The following is a 23346-nucleotide window of genomic DNA, read 5'->3' on the forward strand; positions in this document are numbered from 1 at the left end:
ATAGTGAGCCTGCATCTATGTGTGAAAACTGTGTTGATTTATAAAGTGTTAACAACCAAATTAATAACCTAATTATAAACCATTTATAAATCCTTTATAAGGGTAGTGTTACTGTAAAGTGGTACCAAAATACCTTTGTCTCTGTTGTAAAAAATGGCTTTGATGGAAAAAAGCATCAGCTAAAAGTCTTGGATTACATCATGTCCCTTGAACATGTCACTTCTGCTCCAGGGCCTACGTAACATTTTTATATATAGTAGAGCTAATAATGTGAGTCAGTTCTTGCAACGCTGTCTGTTTAACCATAATTTGCCACATAACATAATGCAACACCTGCAGGGAGAATCCAAAACTTCATAAATGTACATAAAAACACGTCAAGCATCGGTTCATTTATTACACAAATACTGATTATTGTCCTGGTTAGTCACACAGGCACAGTAACAAATACACACAGCCTGAATTCAGCTGATTCAGTGTTCTACAGGTGATCGCTCTTCCGGAGAAGGAACATGAGTCACTGGATGGCAGAATGAGATATCAGTGATTCAACATGACTTGTCCCGAAAGAGAAGTATCCACATCCTTGTTGCAACATTTGGCCGCAGTTACAAAAACAGTGACCACTACCAACGTCATATGAGATTCATCAGTATCGTTACCTGCTTTTTCTTAAGGTGCTTAAAGTGCCAAACAGTTCGCCAGAGAAGAAGAATTAATGGTAAAATTTCTTTCACTTTCAGTTCTTCACATCTGTGCGTCTTCCAGATAATTCTTTCACTTAATTCCTTAAGTCAAAAGCTGTTTGGAGAGGCTCTCTGCCGGCTGGGGAGGTGTGTTATCTATCTTTGCAAGAATGTGGAATTTTTCCACTGTCAAACTCATCAGATTTATTACAAGCACAAAATATCCCCAAAAATTCAGCATGATTAGCAAATCCTGTTAGTCTGTGTATTTCCTGTGCCATATATTCATTAATTATCAGTTATTTTGCTTTTTATTTAATTTATGTATGAGTTTATGTGTGATTAAAGTCATTAGATTACATTTTTAATTAGGAAATTTGATTAATAAATTAATCCTCAAATTTGTCCACACAAAACAAGCCTGAATTTCAATCAGTAATGGGATTCTTACCAAGAAGAATAACATCACCGGTGTATGGAGGAAAAGAAAGGCCGGAAGAATTTGAGTTTTATAAACAATTGAATACCCAATTTGGAAACTGAATCACTTGATACTGAAAATCAAATATTGAATTATTTTACCCTGATAAGGGTAATGCAGTCTTGAAGGTTGTTGTTGTTGTTGTTGTTGTTGTTTTAATTCAAGTGTTTAATAATCAAAAACTACATTCACATTGTTTAAATGGTTGTTGTGTGATCTAAAAATCAAGTTGCTCTAATCGTATTGGTGATATTCAGATACTGCAGCTGCACAATTGAATTTTCATCTGAATTTGTGAACCAGATAAATAAAACCAAGTTTTTCAAACAGAAACACTTGAAATCAATTTCTTGACATTTGAGAGTTCAGACATAAATTCAGAAATACAATTTTCAACTTAAAAGATTTCAAAGCAATATATTTGGGATTTTGGTTTTATTGTTCTGCAGTAGTTACATTTTATTGATAGGTATTTTAAATTGCTCTTAAAATTCAAATCATTACAGACCTGTTTTTACTTTCATACCAGCAGATTATGAGGGTCTCTTAAAGCGAAAATGGTGCCATTTATCAAGTCCCCTCTAAATATTCTTTATAGGCATGTAATATTTCTATTTTAGCTTGATGTCACAGATTACTTGGCTGTTTCTTATGATCAAAAAGCTGAGAAACATTCAACAGCAGCATCAGATGCTATGAAGGCTACACCCAACTCCCTAATTTTAGCTGAATGACTGGATACCAGTTTTCTCATTGAGAACTTTTTAACCTTGTGTAATATTGCTGATTTCCATGTGTAGGCTACATTCAAAAACATTAAAAGTTTCATTAAAATTGTTTATTAAAAAAAGGCAAACCACATCAATGTTGAAATAAGATTCGTATTTTTCACATGTCGTTCTGTCCTGCCTAGTTAAACCTATTCTGCATTTCCTTCAAGTACATTACATCTCGATCTGTGTAAAACAGGCTGCTGCGACCACATGATATTACACACGTTTTTTGCATTTCTTCTCATGGTGGCCCATTCTTGTAAAGATTTCCCTCCCAGTTTGAGAGTGGCTGCACTCAGACTGAATGTGTGTCATAAAAGCAACATCTTCAGGCCATTTCAGTGTCAGAAATAAACAGTTAGTTGTGTCTCCAAATTACAGATTTTAGATGACTTTCTTCAGGTCTGTGTGGTGTAAATTGTGCAGTGAGGTTGGAATAAGAAAGATGCCAGAAGCGGTGGAACAACTCCATGGCAGCAACCAGAGCAAAAAGGAATTATAACATGGCTTCAAGACATGCAGATGGAGGCTTGAACATGAGATAAATTGGGAGGATTTAACTATCGGACTTTCTTCTCTTTCTCATCATGGCAAAGAAGAAAAATAAAGCCTGAAGCTGCTCATAGGCCCAGTGCTGGATGACTGGAAGTGTCAGCTGGAATGAGACAAGCCTCATGAAATACATATCCTCTGAAAGTCTATCGTGTGACAGCTGGAAAAACAGCACTGAACACTTGTGCTCATTCAGTGCGCTGAGACAACTTCCGACAGTGCGACAGATGGAAAAACACACCCATCCAAAACGCTGTGAAATAACTACACAATGTGACACATGGGTGCAGCAGCAACTATGGCTAATTTTTTACTTGGGTTAAACAGTCAGACATTTTTACAAACATGTACAGTAGCTCCAGTTTGAACAGTAAACTTTAGACTTCAGTCTCTTTCTCCAAACTTGAGTTTGAGGAAAATAAAGAGTCAAGCTCTTGACAAGATCAAAGACAACATACCAAATGATCATAAATACAGCACATAACACAGCATATCATCCACTCTTTAATTAAATAGACTACATAACATGAGGAACTCTCACAGAGAGTTTCAAAGAAACTACATAACACCATAATATATATGTTTATATATTAGCCCACTGTATTTTTCTATATACAATATGTTTTGATGTGTCAATAACTGCTACATAACCCTGATTAAATTATTCTAACATGACCACAAATACAACCATGTCCATGTTTATTGTTCCCATCAGCTGTTGCCTCTGGTATTAATCTCCTGTTACTGTCATTGTTCTTTATGCTATTGAAACATGTCTCAATGTTTTATCAGTTGTGTTTGATTTGTATCAGCGGGTCTGTCTGATTTTGATCCGTTCATTTTAGTCATCTGTTCAAAGAAAAACTCCCTAGAATCATGAGGGAGAAAATCCTGTTTAAAAACTCACTGGAAAAATGAAACTTACACAAAGTTGAAAACAAGACAGTTTTCTCAGCTTATAAAAAGTTGATGTTTTGGAGATACACAGTAAAGCAGTTGCAAGCAGGGGCTACATGCTACCTGATGTTTTACGGCTGTCCACCAAGCAGCTACTTTTTGAAATGCAAAAAGAAAAAAGATTCTAACATTCTTATCTTTTGTCTCATGGGAATGATTTTCAGAAAACATAGATGATGAATCCAATATTTTTCTGCAGCTGGTTTTCAAATCACCACCAAGGGGTTATCAAAAATAGACTCTATTTGCCGCAGAGAACATAACCAGCAGGATATATTTATGTCGGATGATGGAACCTGTTTTCTCCTGCGCTTTCAGAAAGCCTCTTTGTGCAGACAAAGCCATAGACATTAAATTTGATTCAAAGTTCATTAACTGCAATAACGCTGAAAAGTCGCTGAGCGTCCAGTCTTGCTCTGTTTTCTGTTCACTGTGCCCCAGCTGTGTCATGCATTGAGATGCTGGCCTCCTGTTTCCTTTGCCTCTGGTGCCTCCAGAGCAAGACAGCCAACGAGAGGAGCAACAGGAAGCCCAGAGCTCCCCCTATAAGTCCTGCTGTCAGAGGCAGACTGGTGTCTCTGGGATGATACTCCATACATGACCCATTGCTGGCTCCGATGTCATTCACTGCAACCACACAAACCTTTGCAATGTGCTCTATGTCACCCAGTGTACCGCTCCTTTGCGCCATCCCAAACTTCTGCCACTCTTGCCCCTTTACTGTCACAACATAACCTGTGACATATGAGTTAGGTGCACACCACTTAATTACAACCTGCGACCCGTTCCAGGACACTGATCTCAAGCTGGGAGTATCTGGAATCACATCATATAAAGTGGCACCTGGACACAAGCAGCGGGTGGAGGCCGCTAGCACAGCACAGGAGACTTGACCCTCGATACAGGGATCGTATTTGCATCGTTGATAAATCACTCCATTTGGAGACACTTCATTGGGTGAATTAGGGGTGGGGTCATCAAATTGATCATAATCATCTGTGGGAGATATGGTCCCTGTCACTCCTGATGTTGTAGGCAGGGAAGAGTAACCTCTGATGAAAAGCAGGCAGACGATCACCAGGGGAAAAGGAAGGGTGCTGCTGATAGCCATCGTGCTGTCTGGAGATTAGAGGAAATAAAATTCAGTATGTTGGGAAATCTGTTGGGTTTTTTTGCCAAGGTATGAAAAGTATCCCCTTAGGTTTCCATACAGTATGTGGATTGAATTGTTCCCTGATGCTTAAATCACTGCAGAGGGGAAGACTGTTGATGATAGGTTTGTCTTAAATGTGAGCCAAGTTTCAGTTGAAACTAAAAAACCTCCCAAACTCTGTGGCATAAATTGTTTAATTTAAAAAAAGAGCACTGTTTTACTCTTGAGAATGAAAAAAAAATGTTGACACTTAATTACTGGAAAAGTATTATTGTGTGACGTGTTTTACGGTGATTTATAGTCTTGTTTATAGAGCTGCTAGCAATAATCCACATTTGTTAAGATTTGCAGGATCTTCACACTAATTCAGCATTCCAGGCCGTATTGCACAACAGGTCCAAATGCCTACACACCCAAGACGGAGCACAGCCCTGTCAGCTGGATAAAGTTACAGGAAAAGTTACATGTGCGGGTTCCACAAGAATCCCACACAAACATACCTGAAATATGCTCCGTGCTAGACAAGCATATAGAGGTAACAATGAAGTCCATTCAAAAAATTCTTACATAAGTCTGTGCTTAACTGCATGGAGAGCAGAACAGGAGCCCCCACAGAATACTAATGTACCTTGTGCTCCTTCTTTTTTTGCCACAGCTTAACTGCCCTTTATTGTGTAAAGGGTGAAAATGTGTTACAAGAGTAAAAGACATGAGCTTACCTGTTGCTTCCAAAAGTTCGTGAGTTTTATCAAAAATGTGAGGGAGCTCCTTTCACCTCGTCTTTCCTTCCACTTGATCCTTCTCTTTCTCTCTCCCCCTTTATATGTTTTCCCTCTCCCCAACAATCACCTCCTTCTTTCTGCCCTCCCCACTCCCTCCTTAATTCCAGGCCCTTCTGCACAGCTCCACCCTCCTCCTTGCTAAACGGTTTAGCAATGTGAGTAACTGAGTGAGTGTGCATGCTATTAGGAGAATCACTATAGTCTGCTATTAGTTACATCACTGCTGTCTAATGTCTCGTCAAATTAATTCTGGCTGCATTCCGCCGCAATGGGCAGGTTTTTCAGAGCATGTCTCACTTGTTAATGAGCTGTTTTTCCCTTTTAGGGTTAGGGAGGGAGATTGAATAAGATGGGGAATTTTCTGTATAAGGGCTTCAATTCTGTGGAATTTGTCATTCCCGACATATATTTGTGACTACAGACAGCCTATTCCATCCTCTTAGCCGCCAACCTCTCACCTAAATAAAATTCATGACTAAACATCACTTAACACAGCAGTAAAACAGAAAGGACTGAAGCTGTTCCATGGAAGACCGGGAATCAACCTGACTGGACTTGTCCTGGGAATGATTTGAGATGTATGAGATAGTCAAGCTCCTACCTTTCTTCAAAAACTTGAATGAAGTTAGAAAAAAAAAAGGTAAAATAAAAAGAGGTGGTGATTAATTTGAGACACCACCAACATCACAATAAGTAAACTCCACACAGCACTTCCAGAATCTGGGGAACAGAGGAACTGAACAAGATGTTTTGTTTATGTAACAAAACCAACTTTATGGCTTTAAATCCAGCTGTATGCTCACATATCCACTCTGCTTTTGGGCTTAGGCTGCAGAAAAAGTGACCAAAATTACCTCATAGTGTCCTGTACCACATGAATTCATAAAACCAATGAAGTTATCCATCTGATCAAATCTATCTGATTCTATATTCCTGCTACAGTATGCAAATATATAATATATAACATCTTGAATATCTAATTTTTCCCCAAGATATTTTTTATTGGGCCTATATTTATTTCTTAAATCATTATATATATATATATATATATATATATATATATATATATATATATATATATATATATCAGTTGTTTCTTTCTTTCTTTCTTTCTTGCATTTGCTTCTATCTGTGGGTGAGTGAATATGTTTTGGGTCTAACTACACACAGGAAGGAGTGTGGGTGTATAAGTGTGAAAGAGATGCATATATTTACATCTATGTGTGTAGGTAATGCCATATTTATATGTTGCCTTATTTCATAGTAATGTGTTTATGATAAAATAGACCTGGTCAGCTCTGGCAGGGTGAGTGAGTAGCCGGTCTATAAAGGGTTTATATCCACAATGAGCCTAAGTGTTTCCAATAGAAACTGACACACATATGTGTTTATGACAGGATCAAAGATCGCGTGGGTAACAATATGAAATACCAAGAAACAGAGTCACTGAGTAAGAAATATTTCACTACAAATGCCACAGCCCATTCAAGCAGATGGTAACAGTTGAAGGGCTAGTTACATAAGCCCATTATGCACCCCCCCCTCTTTACTATGGACCACGTCACTTTTTCCCCAACCACTGCGGCTGGCTGGGATGGGTCTGTTTTCCTCTTCAAAAACAACGCCACGACGAATCAATTATTTTTATAAATGAAATGGTAGCAGCCCAACTGAATACTACAAGAGCTGTCCTAGCAGGACCAGAGTCTGCAGAATAAATAGCATGTTTGAGTGTTGTTTGTACACAACATATGCTGCAAGGCATGGCAACTTACTGGTTTTTGGCTGAAGAATTCTGCCTATATTTATTTATTTATTTATTTATTTATCCATATTCACAAATGATGTATTTATCTATTTATTTTCACAATTTATTTTCTTATGGTCAAGTAAATTAACAGCTGTGATTTTATGACAGGCAATGGTAAAACAACGATCACTTCAGGTGTCAGCCTTTGGCCCAATGACCCCCTGAATGAGACAAAGACGATCCATATAAAACCAGCATTAACAAGCCAATGTTTTTCTTTATTTCATTCATTTTTTAAACTTCATTTCATCTTTAAAACTTCCAGCCCACTTCCTGTTAAGAACATGCAGGAATGTGGCAATGCAACGCACGTTATCAATAACAATGTAATAGACTCTACAGGCAGTAGACATAGTCTATTCAGGGTCAGTCATCTCACCTCATCCTTCTGAAACAATCAGTTATAATGTGATAAAGAAAACCATTCATTTAAATTAAATAAGTGCTCATTATTTTAATGTTAGTGAAGAGCTATTACAACGGGAAATAATTAGTCCTAATGTAGGGCTTATTACCTGACCTCAGTATCATTCATTACTAAAGCAGTCTACAGTGCCTCCTAGAGCCGACAACACAATTATAAGCAACACTAGAGAAAAAAAACACATAGCTATTGGGTGTATTAAGCAAAGAGCTAGGTGGTGACTTTTCAGTTACGTAGCTGGGTGTGGATGGTTTTAGGCCTAATTAGTGTCGATGACGGATTGTGCTGCTATGAGCGGGACATCTGCGAAGCATCAGAAAGTTGGTCTGACCCACAGCATCCTGCTTTTACAGCGCAGCCTCCAGCAGGCTGTCAGTGTGGAGTAAACTGCTGTGTCCTCCACCAGATACAGAGTTTGTAGTAAACACCACCAAGAGGTCGATAACCTGCGACTGTAAACCGTAGGCGTGTAGCCTAAATTTAAACTCTAAAGGGCAAACATGAGCTTTTCTCCTCAAATGGCTGCTGCACAACCTGAAAGTTGGGGGAAATTTCACCCCGACTTTTGACTTGTAGGCTGACAAACAATGTTACACTTGTACAGGGACTCACATCCTGGCCTTTTAATAAATAAAGACTTAGAGAATACCAGGAGCGCACAAAATGCCAATAAAAGTCACTACGTTTGCACCAGGGATGCAACAAAAGCCAATACGCTGCAAAACAGGCTTACTGAAAGAGATATTATAAATAATTATATAAATTATTAAAGGCTACAAGACAGGACTGGGCTTTGGAGGGCCAGAGTGTCATTTGACCGTTTTTTGGTTTCATTCATTTGTAAAATCTCTTATTCATTATTGTTTTTATTGTCCAATTATAAACGACTTGTCCACCATAATGGTTTAACAGTATTCTTTAAAGGGAAAAACAGTGACATTTATTTCTCACTCTGAGAGGTCAGCGCAGGTTTACTGGCTCTATATAAATGCCCTTTTGCCTACCATACCGGCCAATGGATAAGAAGTGATTGGACTGACTATCAGAGGAATAAATAAAATTAATAGAAATGAATATTTTACCAACTTGTGCCTGCTGAAGGAAAAAAACATATGTTGAACATATGCACACACAAAAGATGAGGCTTTATTTCAGTATCAGAACTGATCGTTTCAGATGGGAAAGAGAAAAGCTTGGGTGAGTGTGGTGTTTAGAAATCTCATTTTATCTGATATTAGATCAATATAAAAAAGTTTTAATATATAACACTGAATCGACACAAAAGTGGCTTGGTATGCAGAAGGTAATTTAATGAAAGGAAAGGGGAAGGACGTTTAGAATTAAAGACACGGGAGTAGGCAGAGATAACTCGTTGAGGTTAGGTTAATAGCTTAGGTTTAGGTTCAGGGACGGAGACAGAAAAGACTTCACCTGCATCGACTGCCGAGGCTTGGGATATAATGCCAACCCTTTTGGTGATACTCTGCAGAAGCGATTAAACTCCCTTCAAGTCAACACTCAGGTCAAGCCAAACCTCGCACAGAGTCGCTGCTCTGCTTGCGTCATTTCAGTGCGACAGGCCTCTGTGTGCAGTACAGTACGGTACAGTCCTGCAGACAGTAGCAAGAAATGGGTGAGTCGCCGCTGAGGGCCGTGGTATCAGAGTTTTTGAACATTAATGTACGGACTTGAGTGACGCAGTTAAAGACGACCAGCGCACTTCTGCAGCAGAACCACAGTGTTTGCAAGAGTCCGTCTTTTGACCGACTGGTGTTGTTAGTTTTAAAGCTAATAGGCTAATGTTAGCGAGCGGAGCCAGGCCAAACGAAGAGTTCACCACGGTGTTTTTGTCAGCGACGCCAGTTAAACTGTTAATGAGGCAGATGTAACTGGTGACACTAATAGCAACACAAACAACAACACCCGTGTAAACAACCCAGGTCGGTAGAAATCTGGTCTGGTGTGAGTAGCACATTAAACGTTAGCATAGCCTGTCAACGCCGTGCTAACTACATTAAAATCATGACTTCCAGGAGGACAGGCTATGCTGGTAGCATGGATTCATCTCCGTCAAATAGCGGCAACAGCTCGGTCCACAGTGGAAATCGTAAACAGAGTATAATCAACATTACCGACCGAACCGGGGCAGAATCCTGTTATGACCGCAAAGCAGACAAGGCTGGATACGGAGCTTCGCAGGGCAACATGACTGTAACATCGCTGAAATCGCGTCTGGCCCCTACCATTCAAACTGCCATGTCCGCTGCAGTGGACACTCTCCTGGGCGAAGTGGTGCTTGTGCTCAATGAGACTCAACAAGAGCTGCTACATAAGGAGCAGGAGAATGAAAGACTCAAAGTGCGGCTTGAAGTGTCAGAGAGGGAGTTGAAGACCCTACAGGAGTGCCTGTGTAGTGCTCAAAAGCTCATAGATCAGCTTCAGATCTCATATTCGGGCCCTCAGACAATTAGTCAGTCAGTTTTTGCCCCATCACTGTCTTCCATGGCTTCACTCACTCCAGGTTTGGACCGGGACCACCAGAACCCCCGAAATGTCAATGGAGCCGGTGTTGACTTGGGTCTTGGTGGATCTGTGGATGAATCGCTTCATGGGTTTGAGCCAAGAGATGACTACAAGATGTGCCAGCTTTCAATCCAACCAGATGGCTCTGTGACTAACCACGCTCTGGACTCCTTTGCATCCAACACATCTCATATGTGCTCCGATTCCAGCAGGCCAGGTAAATACACAATGTGTGCTGGTGTGTTTTCTGTATTTGTGGGTTTCCTTTGCAAAAAAAACTTTGATTGTGAGTCGGAACAAATGAATCAGTCACCCATTGTAAATTGATACATGGATTATCTCTGCATGTTTTGATCTGTCTTTAGATGAGAGGCAGTCTCAAGGACCAGGTGGAGCATCCAGGTTTGAGATTAAAGAGGAGCAGGGACCAGCTTCAGTCTCTGGTCAGCCCAGCAGGAAGGAGTCTGGGCTGCGTAATGACAGCAGAGTCGGGGATGGGGAACGATCGTCCCACAACGTGGGTGACCTTGGGTATGTTCAAGTTGGGGAGGGAGGTTCTCAGCGTTCCTTTACTCACCCCCTGCGTCACCAAAGGCCTGTGCGAGAATGCAGCGGTGCCTTGCAGCAGGGCGGACTTGATGGACAGAAAGTGTTGGCTAGGATTTCTGGAACTGGGAGAGGAGACAGTGTTTCACCGGGCAGAGCAGAGGACTCGGCAGGACCTTCAGCCCCTGACACAGCAGGAGAGCCCTCTGGAGATCGGCCTCACCACTGCCTGGAGTGTGGAAAGACCTTCCGCTTGATCTCCAGCCTGAAGAAGCACATCCGCATCCACACAGGAGAGAAGCCCTACCCGTGTGGAGTCTGTGGCCGCCGCTTCCGTGAGTCAGGTGCTCTTAAAACCCACCTGCGCATACACACAGGTGAGAAACCATATTCTTGCTCTGAGTGTGGAAACTGTTTCCGCCACTTGGACGGTTTACGCAAACACAGGCGCACACACACTGGAGAGAAACCCTACGTGTGTGCCATCTGTGGGAAGCGCTTGAGCCGCCTGCAGCACCTCAAACACCACCAGCTCATCCACACTGGAGAGAGGCCATGCTGCTGCCCCTTCTGCAACCGCAGCTTCAAAGAGCCTGCAGCACTGCGGAAACACATCCGCACACACCGGGAGGAAGGCGGTCACATGGGAATTGGTGCCAGTGATGACACAGACCCAGATGCTATGGATGACATAAACAACCTCCATCCAGCAGCTCCATCCCCTCAGATGAGGTTTGGGGAGTGGGGAGCAGAGGAAGATGACAGCTCAGTTGTGGACTGTGTGTAGGGAATGATTAAAGGAGTAACTGTTGGATGGTTATATTACCATAAAACGTGGAATACGGTGTTTCTGCAGTGTAACATGATGATTAAGGAGTGAAGAATCAGGCTACATATAACTCTAGCCTTTGAGTTTTTTCTATATCTGACATTTTCGTGTTTTCATGTCAGCAGCATGTTTCTCCCCCCCCCCCAGACATCCATCAAGCAGCAACAGCAGTGTACAGGTTGTTCTTGGCACAGGGAGTTGCTGGCTTGCAACTTCCCTGCAATAATTTGGGAAATTGACAGCAGAAGTGGACAAGATCTGTTTTCCCACTTAAAAAATGTAAGTGCCTTGAACACTCACTCAGCAATCACCTGAGTCACTGCTGTTGCTGCTGCTGTTTAAGATTGTACCCACCTTGATATTAGTCAGGACAAACTGTTAGGATTCTAGTCATGAGTTCCTAAAGGCTTTTTTTGCAACACACTGAGCTGCTCAAATACCGTAAACAGAATTAGATGCATAGTACTGGTTCATGCTTCATGTTTAGGACAAACCATGTACATTGTGTAGCTGGATGTTTTTGACTAAACCAAATATCACTTTATAATGGTTCAATTCTTTGAGCTTGATAAAGTGTTCATGTTTGGGTCTATACAGTTGGTGCTTTTACACATTATATATTAACCTAATAGAATCTATAACAGAAACTGACCAACACCATTATGTGGGCATTCCCATTTCACTCAGTTTGTCAGAAAATTGAAACATGATAACAGGCACCTATGATAAGGACATATATAGATATGTCTCCCAGCTCTACCTCAGTACTCATCCTCCTTTTTTAGTTTAGTTGTAGTCATCTGATGTCTTTGACTGATAATTAAGACGATTTAATGAAAAAGTCTGTTAAATTGTTTCTCCCAGTGATTGTGACCCACTGTACGTGGCTGCAGTCACATTTTAAGGACCCAATGCTTATGTAAGACCAAAGCACATGTGTGATTATTGCAATGCCAGAGATGTTGCGATTGTTTTCAAGTAATAATTAATGACTATAGAAATACCATTAAAAAAATCACAAAAATATAATTCTTAGTTGACATAGCGGGTTAGATTTTACTGTATTTATACTGTCAAGGCTGTGTAGCTTGATGAGGCATGAACCAGTTTTACTCTTCCTCTTTAGTCCCTCTCTGCTCTGTCTTATCTCTTCTTTTCACTCTGCAGAGCCCTCATCAGTTACACAATCATAATGTTTTGTCATGCTGAAGTTATCTGTGTCAAGTATATCTAGGTTTGAAGACATCAGTATGAGCATTTTATTTCTTCACCACGACATACAGGGAAGAGAGAGAGGACATGAGCATGCATCCAGAAAACGGCTTAAACGCTGTGTTACTGTTGTCCCATTATCATCTTTCTCTTATGGACCATATCCTAGCATTCCGTTTTTGTTTTTTGTTTTTTCATTCAAGCTGCTGCTGTATGTCTAGAAAACCTTTCCTTTTCTGGACAATTATTCTTACCAGCCAGTTACTAGCAGTTACTCGCAGACAGACTTTGGTGCTTGCATGTGCATATTTGTTCTTCCGCTTGTAACGATGCCCCCTGGGCGTTTCTGTAAATAAGAATGTAGTTTTAGCCATTTTATCCGGTTTAACAAGGGTCAACATTTGTGGAAAAGTTAATGTGCAACAAGGATTTTTTTCATTTTAAACGTAACGTGCTTTGTAACCATCAATATGCTAACATACAATGTAAATACATAAAACCTTATTACATTTCTTCCTGAAGTTCTTCCTGCTGTCCTGATTAGACACGACTGATACATCAGGTTTAACAGCAGAGCATTATTCTTCTCAGCCATTTGAGCTATACTGTCGGCTTCTGGTGTCATTTACCCTGTATACTACTATAATGATCTCTATGTACATTTACAAGTGTAAGTCATTTTACAAGGCACTCAAAATGTTAAATATGTGTCTGTATACCCAGAATACAATTTGCCAAGGTAGTCTACCCCAGATAATCATATTTATTGTTTTTTGTATTACATACAGGGGGGCCTTTGCATGTAGGTTTAAACTGAAATGGCATTATTCCTTAACAGGTCAGTGTTAAATGTGAAATTAATTACTTTTTTATGCTTCTGTGTTCAAAATCTATGCCCACACATTGCATTCATTCTGTTACCTACTGTAAATGTTACTATATTAAAGGGCCTTGTTTGTATGTCTTCTCTCTCTGTGGCTGTTTATTCAATACATTACATTGTGTAGAGGTTTCTTTGAAATAATGAGTTTATACACCCAGATGATTATTGCTGACAACATATAATATATAAACTTAAAGTAAAGTAAACATTAAAATAATCTAGCAGTGTGGCAACACGCTCCAAGATCCTAATTTAAGATCACCCCAGCTGTTTATTCCAGCATTATTACTTCACTTCCAGTCAGTACATTTCATTGTATCAGGGCAGGAAAACCACATTAACCCTGGAGGAAAGATTCCACTCCTTCTGAAACTTTGCCAAACAGACTGGAGGTGCTGTGGACACACCCAAAAACAGGCACAAATAACATCTTACTCTTCTCTCAATGCTGAGTAATGACAGCTGTGTTCATACACACAAACTGCTGTTTGAGGCAGCCTTTGATATGATTACAGAAGCTTAACAGGTTACTTTTGTAACTTAACTTTTGTGTCAGTCTTTTGTGTTACTGATTGATTAAATTCTCAGATTTTCTCTCCATTTCCAAAAGGTACATATATTGTACAATTCCATACTGGATCTTCAAGGTTTTATCTTAATTTGCAAGTTCCTCCATAGTGTTGAAGGTCAATTTCTCTGATGTTAAACACAGCACAGGATAAATATCTCTCAGAAAGATCAGACTCATTAAGGTTCAAATCAAGGTAGTTTTACAGCTCAAGGATATGTGTTGGTTTATGAGCATACTGTACTTAATGCACTTGATTCTATGAGACGTCCCTTCACTGCACTGGCCGTATAGTGTGGAATAACGGTTTCTTGTCGGTAGATCATCCTGCTCTTTCCCACAGTGTGTTAACATGAAATACTGTTAAAGGTATGTATAAATCCAAAATCCAAAAAATGCATGTAGAAGATAGTGGTGTCACTGAGATGCAAAGCACCCAAACAGGAAGTGACGTTACATCTCAGGACTTGTATGTATCAGGACCAAACTTGATACATGGTCTTGGGACCGAATTTCTATGAAGCCCGAAGTCACTGGCGTCAATTGCCACCCAGGGGATGCTGCAATAAGTCAGTAGATTTTGACTAATAACCATGGACGTGTTTGCCTTAACAACACAATTCTTGTTCCTTTCTAATAGTTTCAGTGTAATCCAAGTCTAGAATGGATTTTTATCACAAACTGTTTTTTTTTTTTGCTGCTCCTTGGACAACCTTTGTCCAATCTTTACCAAAGTTGGCAAAGATGATCTTGAGACCAAGACTCACAAAACCTATCACATGGATTTTTGATATATGAAGCATTCAACCATAACAGCTAATCAAAATTGGTAAAGGTGCCAAACAAAAAATCAAGTCATATCTCAGCCAGTCTTTAATCAACTGACATGAAACTTGCTCTGAGTGCTTATGACCATGCCCTTGACATAATGATATGTTTCCATGGAAACTATGGCCTTCTGGGCCCCCGCATTGCTGCTTGCAGCTAAATTTGCTGTAATGTTTTTGTTGTTGTTTCAGAAGAACAGGAACTGCAGCAGACATATCTAAAGCTGCTTAATTACATGTTGCTAATCTGATTGGAATTTGATAAATCGCTGTTTCTCTAACTTATACTGGGACTCAGTTCATGCTAGGCCTTGGTTTGGTTTTGACAAAATAGACCACAAATGGGAGTTATAACATCAAGTTGAAGCAAGTGCTGTGGAATCCACTGAAACACAGTATTACACCTGAATGCATCAGTTGAAATTCACAGAGCACCTTCACAGTGCTCACACAAAGTACTACTGCAAAGTTTTTATATGCAGGCTTATTGACATGTTTTCAATAAACTATGAATTTGTATAAATTACTATAGTACAATTTACATTTCATCTTCGAATGAACAGTCAAAGAAAGTAACAGGCTACATTTACTCAAGAACCGTAAGTACAATTCAGAAATACTTTAAACTTCTACTCGACTAAATGTGATAATATTGTACTTTTAACTACACTGCATTTACTTTACGCTTACATTAAGTGGTTACTTTTAAAATTAAGATTTAAAAATACTGGTTGATACAAGATAGTGTGTGTTGTTACTCAATAATTAACAACCTGACAATATGAGAAATTTTTTCAAATAATAATTTTATACCTGTAATAGTTTTATATCCTGGTCAGCGACAACATTAAAATGGTACTTACAAAATGCCTCTGTCATACAGAGGCCACTTTGCCGCATTGAGAGTACTTTTATTTTACTTTGACACAACAGGATTTTAAATAATATAGCAGCAAACAATTATTTTTTATGTAGAGATAAAGTTTCTCTAACTTAAATGTTTCATGGCGTCCTGAGCAGAGAAGTCCCCCTCTGATTATGTTGTAATCCCTTTCTCTGTTCCTTTTCTTTGTTTTGGTATCTGGAGGGCAGCGCGTGCGTGTTAATACATGTAGGCTACCTGTGCATGTTAGTGGATGTGGGTCCCTCTTGTTGGCAATAATATGTTCCTGCATTACCTGCCCCTCCCTGACGGGATGGCAGTCATGGCACAGTGTAGTACGCAGCATTCAGGTGAGAGGCACTTTCCACCTCCTCGACTTAAAAAAACTATTTTTGCCTAAATAGGCTTCTGACAAAGAAAGATATGTCGGAGCACAGGTGGACTGGCCATGGGGATTACCGGCTTAAATCCTGATCAGCCAGTGGACCGTCAAAACATCTATAAAGTTTTTAAAGTTTTGACGGCTCCATCAGTGTCTTTACCTGCTCCAAGTATGTGCTTTCCCAGCCTGACTGTGGAGCCATAACTGGTCTGGCTTTACAGAGATGGAGAGACTATGAGCGGCTAAAAGGCTCCAGCTTGACTTGGAACATGTGTAAGTAACCTGATGGCTACATAATCTTACATGTATGTTTTCATTAGTAACTACAGAGGGCCTGAAAACGCTAGCTAATGTCCTGGTACCCTAATTATGACGTTGCCCAAATGTTGCTATTGCTAGCTGGCTAACTGTCAGCATTGCCATGGAGCATATCACGGCAATGCTAGGGTGGGCTAATGGTTGTGGCTAGTTTGCTTTTTGTTGGCTCTCGTGTACACAGGCTAACTTTATTCAGTAGTGCCTCTGGTGTGTTTAGTGGCCGCTTTCACGGGGCTTCTTAAAACCTTGCTGGCTGACAACGTGAATGGATGGGTGGGGGAGTTTGGGCCGAACAGATGCTGGAGATTTAGCTGACGAGGCATTTCTTTTGGTCAGAGATGCTGGTGGTTTAGTGCGACATCTAGTGGCAGTGACGGTCGTCTACAGGAGATTATGCTGATAACTCTTAATCAAGTAAAGTTTTGAATGCCAGGGTTTTACTTGTAATGGAGTGGTTTTACATTGAGGTACTGAAACAGATTTCAGATAGATAAAGTTCCTTGTCTCTGGTAACAGCTGTTTTTGTAAAGGCTTTGTATATTTATGTTTGTCACTGTTGTCTGGTGCAGTGAGTAATGTTAAGGTTTCAGTGTTCAGAGGGAAAGTAATTATTTTGTACAAACAAAACTCAAGGATAGTTTATGTGTGTGACCTGCAATGTATTTGCATTGTGTGTGTGTGTGTGTGTGTGTGTGTGTGTGTTAGAGTCTTGGCAGCCACTGATGCACTGATGGCGAGTAGCAGAGGCAGAGAGAAATGTGAGAGTGGCCTGTGAACTCTCTGTCAGCCCATGCAGTCATTTCCTCAGCGACTGAAAGTAAACACTCACGTTTTGGAGAGGAAGTGACTCAACTCCCTTTGTCTCTTTCTCACTTTCACCCCTTTGCCCATGTGACCCCAAACACTGGCTGGCCCATGAGATCCTTACAGTGGCGGCAACTTCACATTTTTTATGAGCACATTCATTTTTCCCAGGCACGAGGGACACAGTTCAGTGTATGACAGGAATGTAATGAGATTTTGTTGTCGAGGCCTTCTGCTCTCTGGACACGAAGCTGCAGCCTGTTTCATTCAGAGTGGACTGAAGCAGATTTTGATAATATTTGGTCACATGCACAGATTGCGAAGATATAAAACTGTAATTTGTTGCAGTTGTTGAAAAAAGCACATCATCCGAAACTGCAGGCACAATAAGTCTGGCAGTCATTCAGTCATGTACAGTACTGTACAGAGATAACAGTTTTGAGATGCTTGTAGTTGTTTCTGTCAGTGACTTTTTTTTAATACATTATATCATGGTTTTATTTACAGAAGGTCGTTTTTACCCCTACAGTTACTGACTAAAATAAAGGTTTACGTGCAAAAACACACAGGAAGTTCATGATGCACAGCTGGAGTTCAACCCAACCAACAGTGTATAAAGTATTAACATCAGCTATGACAATAAAACTTAAGCTTTATTCACGCTTGGAAGAAGACCATCTTTCAGAGATGACGCTTTTGCCTTTAGTTTGCTTAAAACTTGAAGATCTTTTGGTTTAAATTGAATGTTTTTCCACTGTGGTATAGTGACTTATTCTTAAAGCATTTCAGACAAATAAAGTGATAACGTCCGTCATCACTGAGAAATGTTTGAAAAGGGCCGCACAAATAACTTTTGTGGTTAGCGTGGTGTATGTTGAAGTGTGAAATCTGCCACAGATAAACTTATGTCTGATGTGTGATCAAATAAAAAGATAGTAAACAGATCACTCATCTGTAAAGCTGTAGCGCCAATGTCCTGTTAGTGATCACATCTAAACTGATTTACTTTTATCAATTTATGTAAGTTGCATATAAGACAAAAAGATAATGTCAAAATAGCTGCATTCATTTAACCTGAGTAACCTATCTGACCTCATCCTGACTCTGATGACCCACATATAATGTCTACACATTTTGAGTAGGCCTATTTTTCTGATTGACATTTTAACACTCACCAGAGGCTATCAACACTTAACTGATCAAGGTGATAATGTATTTTCTTCTGTAAGCAGATCAAAGATACAGTAAGTTAATGATTCTTAGTAACCTCATTGAGAGTCATGGTTGTAGATTTATCAGCATCCACAGCTCAGTCACATGCCTCTACATTGTATTCCTAAACTCACCAAACACAAAGGTGTATATCAATATATATTTTTATTTTCAGTGACGCACACAGCTGTGTAGCTATGATTTGCAGAGCGGGGTCTGTGCGGGGGCAGCAGAGGAGAGGAGGAGTTGGGGGGTGGGGGGGTGTTAGGAGAAATAACCAACAAGGAAACTACTCTAAGCTTTGCTCCTGCGCCGCCTGGCTGGCCTGCCGCCAGGTTTCTCCAGAGAGGGTTGGCTCACCCCTTCTCCTCTCCTCCCTCTCCTCCCTTCTTTCTCTCCCAAACCCACATACGCACTCTCTCCAACTCTCCAGAGCAACAGGCGAGAAAAAGGAAGAGCCACAAAAGCGGGGGCAACTTTGGAAACAAAAGCATAGAGGACAAGGAGAAACTTCCAAAGATGCCAAACGTGTTGGTTTTACAGACGGATCACTTGGATACGCGAGGGAAGTGATTTTTTTTTGTTTTCCTTAAGGAGAGAAAACAGCAGTGAGGACGCACTTTTTTTCGCCGTATGAGACGTCAAAAATCTGCCTCGGTTAACAAAGCAGGCGCTTTTGAGCTGGAGCTGAACTCCTCAGCTTGTGATTTAATGTCCCCGGGTCTCTGTGGAGGGCAGTGAAGGATGCCAGGATGCCCTCTCTGATCACCCATCTGCTTGTCATCTGGCTGAGCGTCCACAGGCTGGTGTGGTGCACGGAGCGCTCCTCCACACGGGAGCGCTTCAAGGTGGTCATCGCTCCGCTCATCTGCAAGAGGATCTGCCTAAAGGGACAGTGTCAGGATACCTGCGAGCAGGGCAACAACACCACGCTGATCGCGGAGAACGGGCAGGCGGCCGACACGCTCATCGGACAGGGCTTCAGGGTCGGTGAGTGACGGTGCGAGGCTGCAGAAACAATGCTGTTTATTTACGAGGAGATATAACTAGGCCGCTGCGATTAACTAATAGTTCTGCACTGACCTCGGGGTTTATAGTTTTTGCTCTATAGAGCCCCTGCAGAGGTGGAGAGAGGCCTGTTTGGTTGCTCATAAATGGACTTTTTATGGAGCTTTGCTATCAGCAAATGTCACATGGTATGATGAAAATTACTTATCAAGATCATCAGAAAACAACTCACTATCACTGTAAATCTGTTTATCACATTGTGCTGCACAGTAATTCGCATTCAGCAGCATTTCAGACAGAATAACTACTTTGAATAGTCAGTTTAGACAATGAAATTGTGAATTATCACTATGAAACGCCACAAAATGGTTAAAGTGGGACAGAATGATATATTACTTACGTCAGTCATAATGTTGTTAGTAAGCAGTAGAGGGAGAAAAGTGTTAAGTTAAATTAAGTAGAAGTGGCTTTTTGCTCTTTTACTAGTAAAAGTCCTACAATCATATTCTTACTTCAGTAAAAATGCAGCAGTATTAACAGAAAAAATGCACTTAAATATGAAAGGCCAAAGTACTCACTAATACATGGATTCCTTTAAGTGTCTTTCAGGGTTAATTTCAAGTATGAAGGTATTTAAATCTGTAACAATGTAACATATTTCACACTCATACAATACGTTTCTTATGTAAAACCTTTGCCTGCAAAGTCACTTCAGCTTTCAGATCAGTGAAGTGCAGTTGAGGAAAAAGATCAAATTTTACCTTTGTAGTGTGGTGGAGTGAAGTAAAATGTGTCCAAAATAGACAAGATGAGTGCAAATACTGTGTCACATAATGGTGCTATAGTACAGTACATGAGTAAATGTTCTTTGTCACTGTTCCACCTTCATTTAAACTGTCCAAAATATGACAGTGAGCAGTATAAACAAATATCAAGTATATCTCATTCATTAATGCCCTTATCTCCTTAAACGCTCCCATCCTCTTTATTTCATACATCAGTGTAATACCAGCTACCCGATCCATCATGAAATCATGGCATTAAGATTTATGTCAAGTTGGTATAAACTCTGCTTTGCAAATAAATAGGTGGTTAAAATGAGGTGAGGTGGGTTTACCCTCCACTGCACTGCAGGAAAATGTTCCCATATTACACTTTAATTAGTGAAGCACGGTTCATTACATAGCATATAAATGTCCTCTTTAGATCTATACTTTTTGCCCTCAGCTCCAGTGTTTGGTTGGCATGAGTGGAGCCTTTCTGCGCTGTATCAGATCAGCTGTGGTGAGACATGGAGCCTTGCAGTCTACGTCAGTCTCCAGCCCAGAGCTGGCTCACACTGGTCCGCCTTCCTCCGCCACGCTCAGTGTAGAGAATAAGACACTCGGCAAGGCACGAGATGTCCAGCTGTGTGAGTTTAAAAACTAATAAAGGAGCTTCAGCTTCTCACTGACGTCTCTGTAGTGGACAGTGGTGTTGTGTCATAAATGACGCTCCAAGTCATTTCTTTCTTTTTGTCAGCAGATGCTAATTATTAGTCCCTTTGTTTGGCTTTTATTTCTCCAAAATATCTGAACGTGGGTTGATACAAACCCCATTATCTTAATGAAACTGATACATTAAGCAGCAGTGGTCATAAAATGATAAATTATAGACGATAACAGCACTTCAGAGGCAGCGGTATATGATGCAATAGTTTCATATTTCTGTGGACATCTCATTGGTGCCAGAACCATTTTCCAGTCTCTTCTGTCTTAGTAGAAATGGAGAACATTCAACAGGACTGACCTCAAAACTCATATCTTTTAAATCCTTAAAATCAGCCTTTTTCCACTACATGTTAATTGTGATTTTGTCCAGAGTAAACCAGCCCCTCTGTATGAGTACACACATGAGTCTGGATTTTTAAGGAGAAATTGAGATACAGTAAAACTTGAATAAAAAATGGCTCTTAAGCAGTGCCTGATATTTATCTGTGGCTGTAGAAAACCAATAAAGAAGTCGGTAAGAATAAATCATATGAAAGTTATGTTGCACGGTTGTGGTGCTTCTTACAGTTATCTCACACAGTTTTTGCAGTACAGAGGAGTTGTAGATAGTCATACAGATGTAGCCTCTCCAGCTGTTTTCTTTGGTATGCCCATATGGAAGTAAGCAGGCTGGATTTAATTGAGGTCAAGTGAATCTCACTTGCGGTGCCAGGGCAGTACTCTTCCTCCTCGACATCGTGTAGGGTCAGGCAGTTGGCTTGGACACCAAGGCCTCCCTCTTCTCCTCCAGTTTCCTTGTGCTGCGTCACGTTTTGGGGCTTCTGCTGCAAATAATTCAAGAAAGACATTTTAAATTCCAGGAATACCTCCTGGTGCTTCACGTTCCGTCTGGGTAGAGAAACGGTTCTACAGTCACCTGTCTCCTGGATTTCACAGTCAAAGTATCTGAAAACAGATCCTCACGGAGTTGTTTGAGTTTTCGCAGCAGGGAATAGTGGGTTTGACTTCAGCTTGGAGAGGAGATGTGTGATGTTCAGTGTCAGGGCTGGAATGTGGTGCGGACAAGTGGAAATTTCTCTCCCCTGTGTTAAAACGGCCATGGCTATAGCAGCAACAATATGAAGACTTTTCCATATTTGAGCGGCTGTGACGTCAGCACAGCGAGGCCGAGCAAACCTGACCAAACCCAAAACCTTTGTTTGAAAGAAATGTAGTTTCTGTCGATGTGCCGAAGTGCAGAAGTACCTTTCAGTATGTTTCAATATGCACAAAGATTTTCACAGTCAGTAAAGTAATTGTCTGAATTTTTGGCTGGTGTGGACAGACCGAGAAAAAGTCAGGTTTTAGTGGTGATGTGGATCTGGGATTTCCGCCAACAGATGAAGATTATTTTAATGGCCATAACTTTGTAGGTAATAAAGAGAAAGTTTTTTTTTTTTTTTGTAAGTGATATTTTGCCTTTATTCTGACAGCAACAATGAGAGAGATAGGAAAGTCAGGGAGAGAGAGAGAGAAAAAGAGAGAGAGAGAAGGGATGACATGCAGCAGAGGGCCAACCTGAGCCGCTGGGGTCACGATTACGCGCTCATGGTGCACGCTTTACCAGGTGAGACCCCAGAGAGAAAGTTTTTGAAAATGATTTTTTAACCTTCAGTGGGCAGGTTGAAATGATCAAGTGACCGAAAACACTAACCCTCAAACTGGTAACATTGCAGTTACGTAGTTGACGTCAGCTCCACTGAGATACTCAGAAAACATATTTTAAATCATAAGGCACTGTTAACAGGATTAAAAATTCAGGGAAATGACTGATAATCCCAGTGTTGAACAGCTGGAGAACAAACTGGTGAGCATGTCAGTGTTTGTGCTTCCAAGGAGTTGTTTGACATTGTTTAATTTTCTGATCAGCAGTCTAAAACACAAAGCAGAGAACAGCCAGATTTATTAGGTTGAACCAGCAAATGTTTGATAGTTTGAGCCATGCCAGTAGCATGGTCCATGACTCTGGTCCAAACCGAAATATCTCAACAATTATTGGATGGATTGCCATGAAATTTGGTACAGACACGGATTTCCTCATGTGGGGACATTTTCTACTAAAGATAGCAGCCTGGAAGAAGTGAGAGTGAGCCAGAACAGTGCATCTGTGGGCTGAAAAACCTAAATAATCAGCTAAAAGACATGAATACACGCCATGCACGTCATGATGAACAACACCTTCCACATTACATAAACATTTGATT

At 40.5% G+C, this 23346-nt stretch overlaps 3 protein-coding genes across 7 annotated transcripts in view; 2 read left to right on the plus strand and 1 right to left on the minus strand.

Moving 5' to 3' along the window:
• Positions 1 to 2777: 2777 nt before the first annotated feature.
• LOC111666132 (LRRN4 C-terminal-like protein) lies at positions 2778 to 5459 on the minus strand. Its single transcript, XM_023421360.2, has 2 exons — positions 5322 to 5459; positions 2778 to 4568 (listed from the first exon to the last, which is right to left on the minus strand). Exon 2 carries the CDS (start codon positions 4558 to 4560, stop codon positions 3877 to 3879), a length of 684 nt encoding a protein of 227 aa, XP_023277128.1. The 5' UTR covers positions 4561 to 4568; positions 5322 to 5459; the 3' UTR covers positions 2778 to 3876.
• Positions 5460 to 9202: 3743 nt separating this feature from the next.
• On the plus strand, positions 9203 to 13688 carry LOC111666267 (uncharacterized). Its single transcript, XM_023421568.2, has 2 exons — positions 9203 to 10358; positions 10507 to 13688. The coding sequence occupies exons 1-2, from the start codon at positions 9641 to 9643 to the stop codon at positions 11472 to 11474; spliced, it is 1686 nt and encodes a 561-aa protein (XP_023277336.1). The 5' UTR covers positions 9203 to 9640; the 3' UTR covers positions 11475 to 13688.
• A 5304-nt stretch (positions 13689 to 18992) lies between these two features.
• ltbp3 (latent transforming growth factor beta binding protein 3) overlaps positions 18993 to 23346 on the plus strand; it is a 35102-nt gene continuing 30748 nt past the window's right edge. For 3 of the 5 annotated variants that reach the window (XM_023421439.2, XM_087178009.1, XM_087178008.1), the window contains exon 1: positions 18994 to 19595. In XM_023421439.2, the coding sequence (XP_023277207.1) occupies positions 19358 to 19595 (238 nt within the window). In that variant the 5' untranslated portion in view covers positions 18994 to 19357. Of the gene's footprint in view, positions 19596 to 23346 lie in introns of all 5 variants that reach the window. The other 2 variants (XM_023421440.2, XM_023421438.2) reach the window with 2 other exon arrangements.

The sequence above is a fragment of the Seriola lalandi genome, unplaced genomic scaffold, assembly GCF_002814215.2.
Source record: "Seriola lalandi dorsalis isolate HSWRI2012SDOR001 ecotype SW California unplaced genomic scaffold, Sedor1 jcf7180002054672, whole genome shotgun sequence".
NCBI classification, from domain to species: Eukaryota; Metazoa; Chordata; class Actinopteri; order Carangiformes; family Carangidae; genus Seriola; species Seriola lalandi.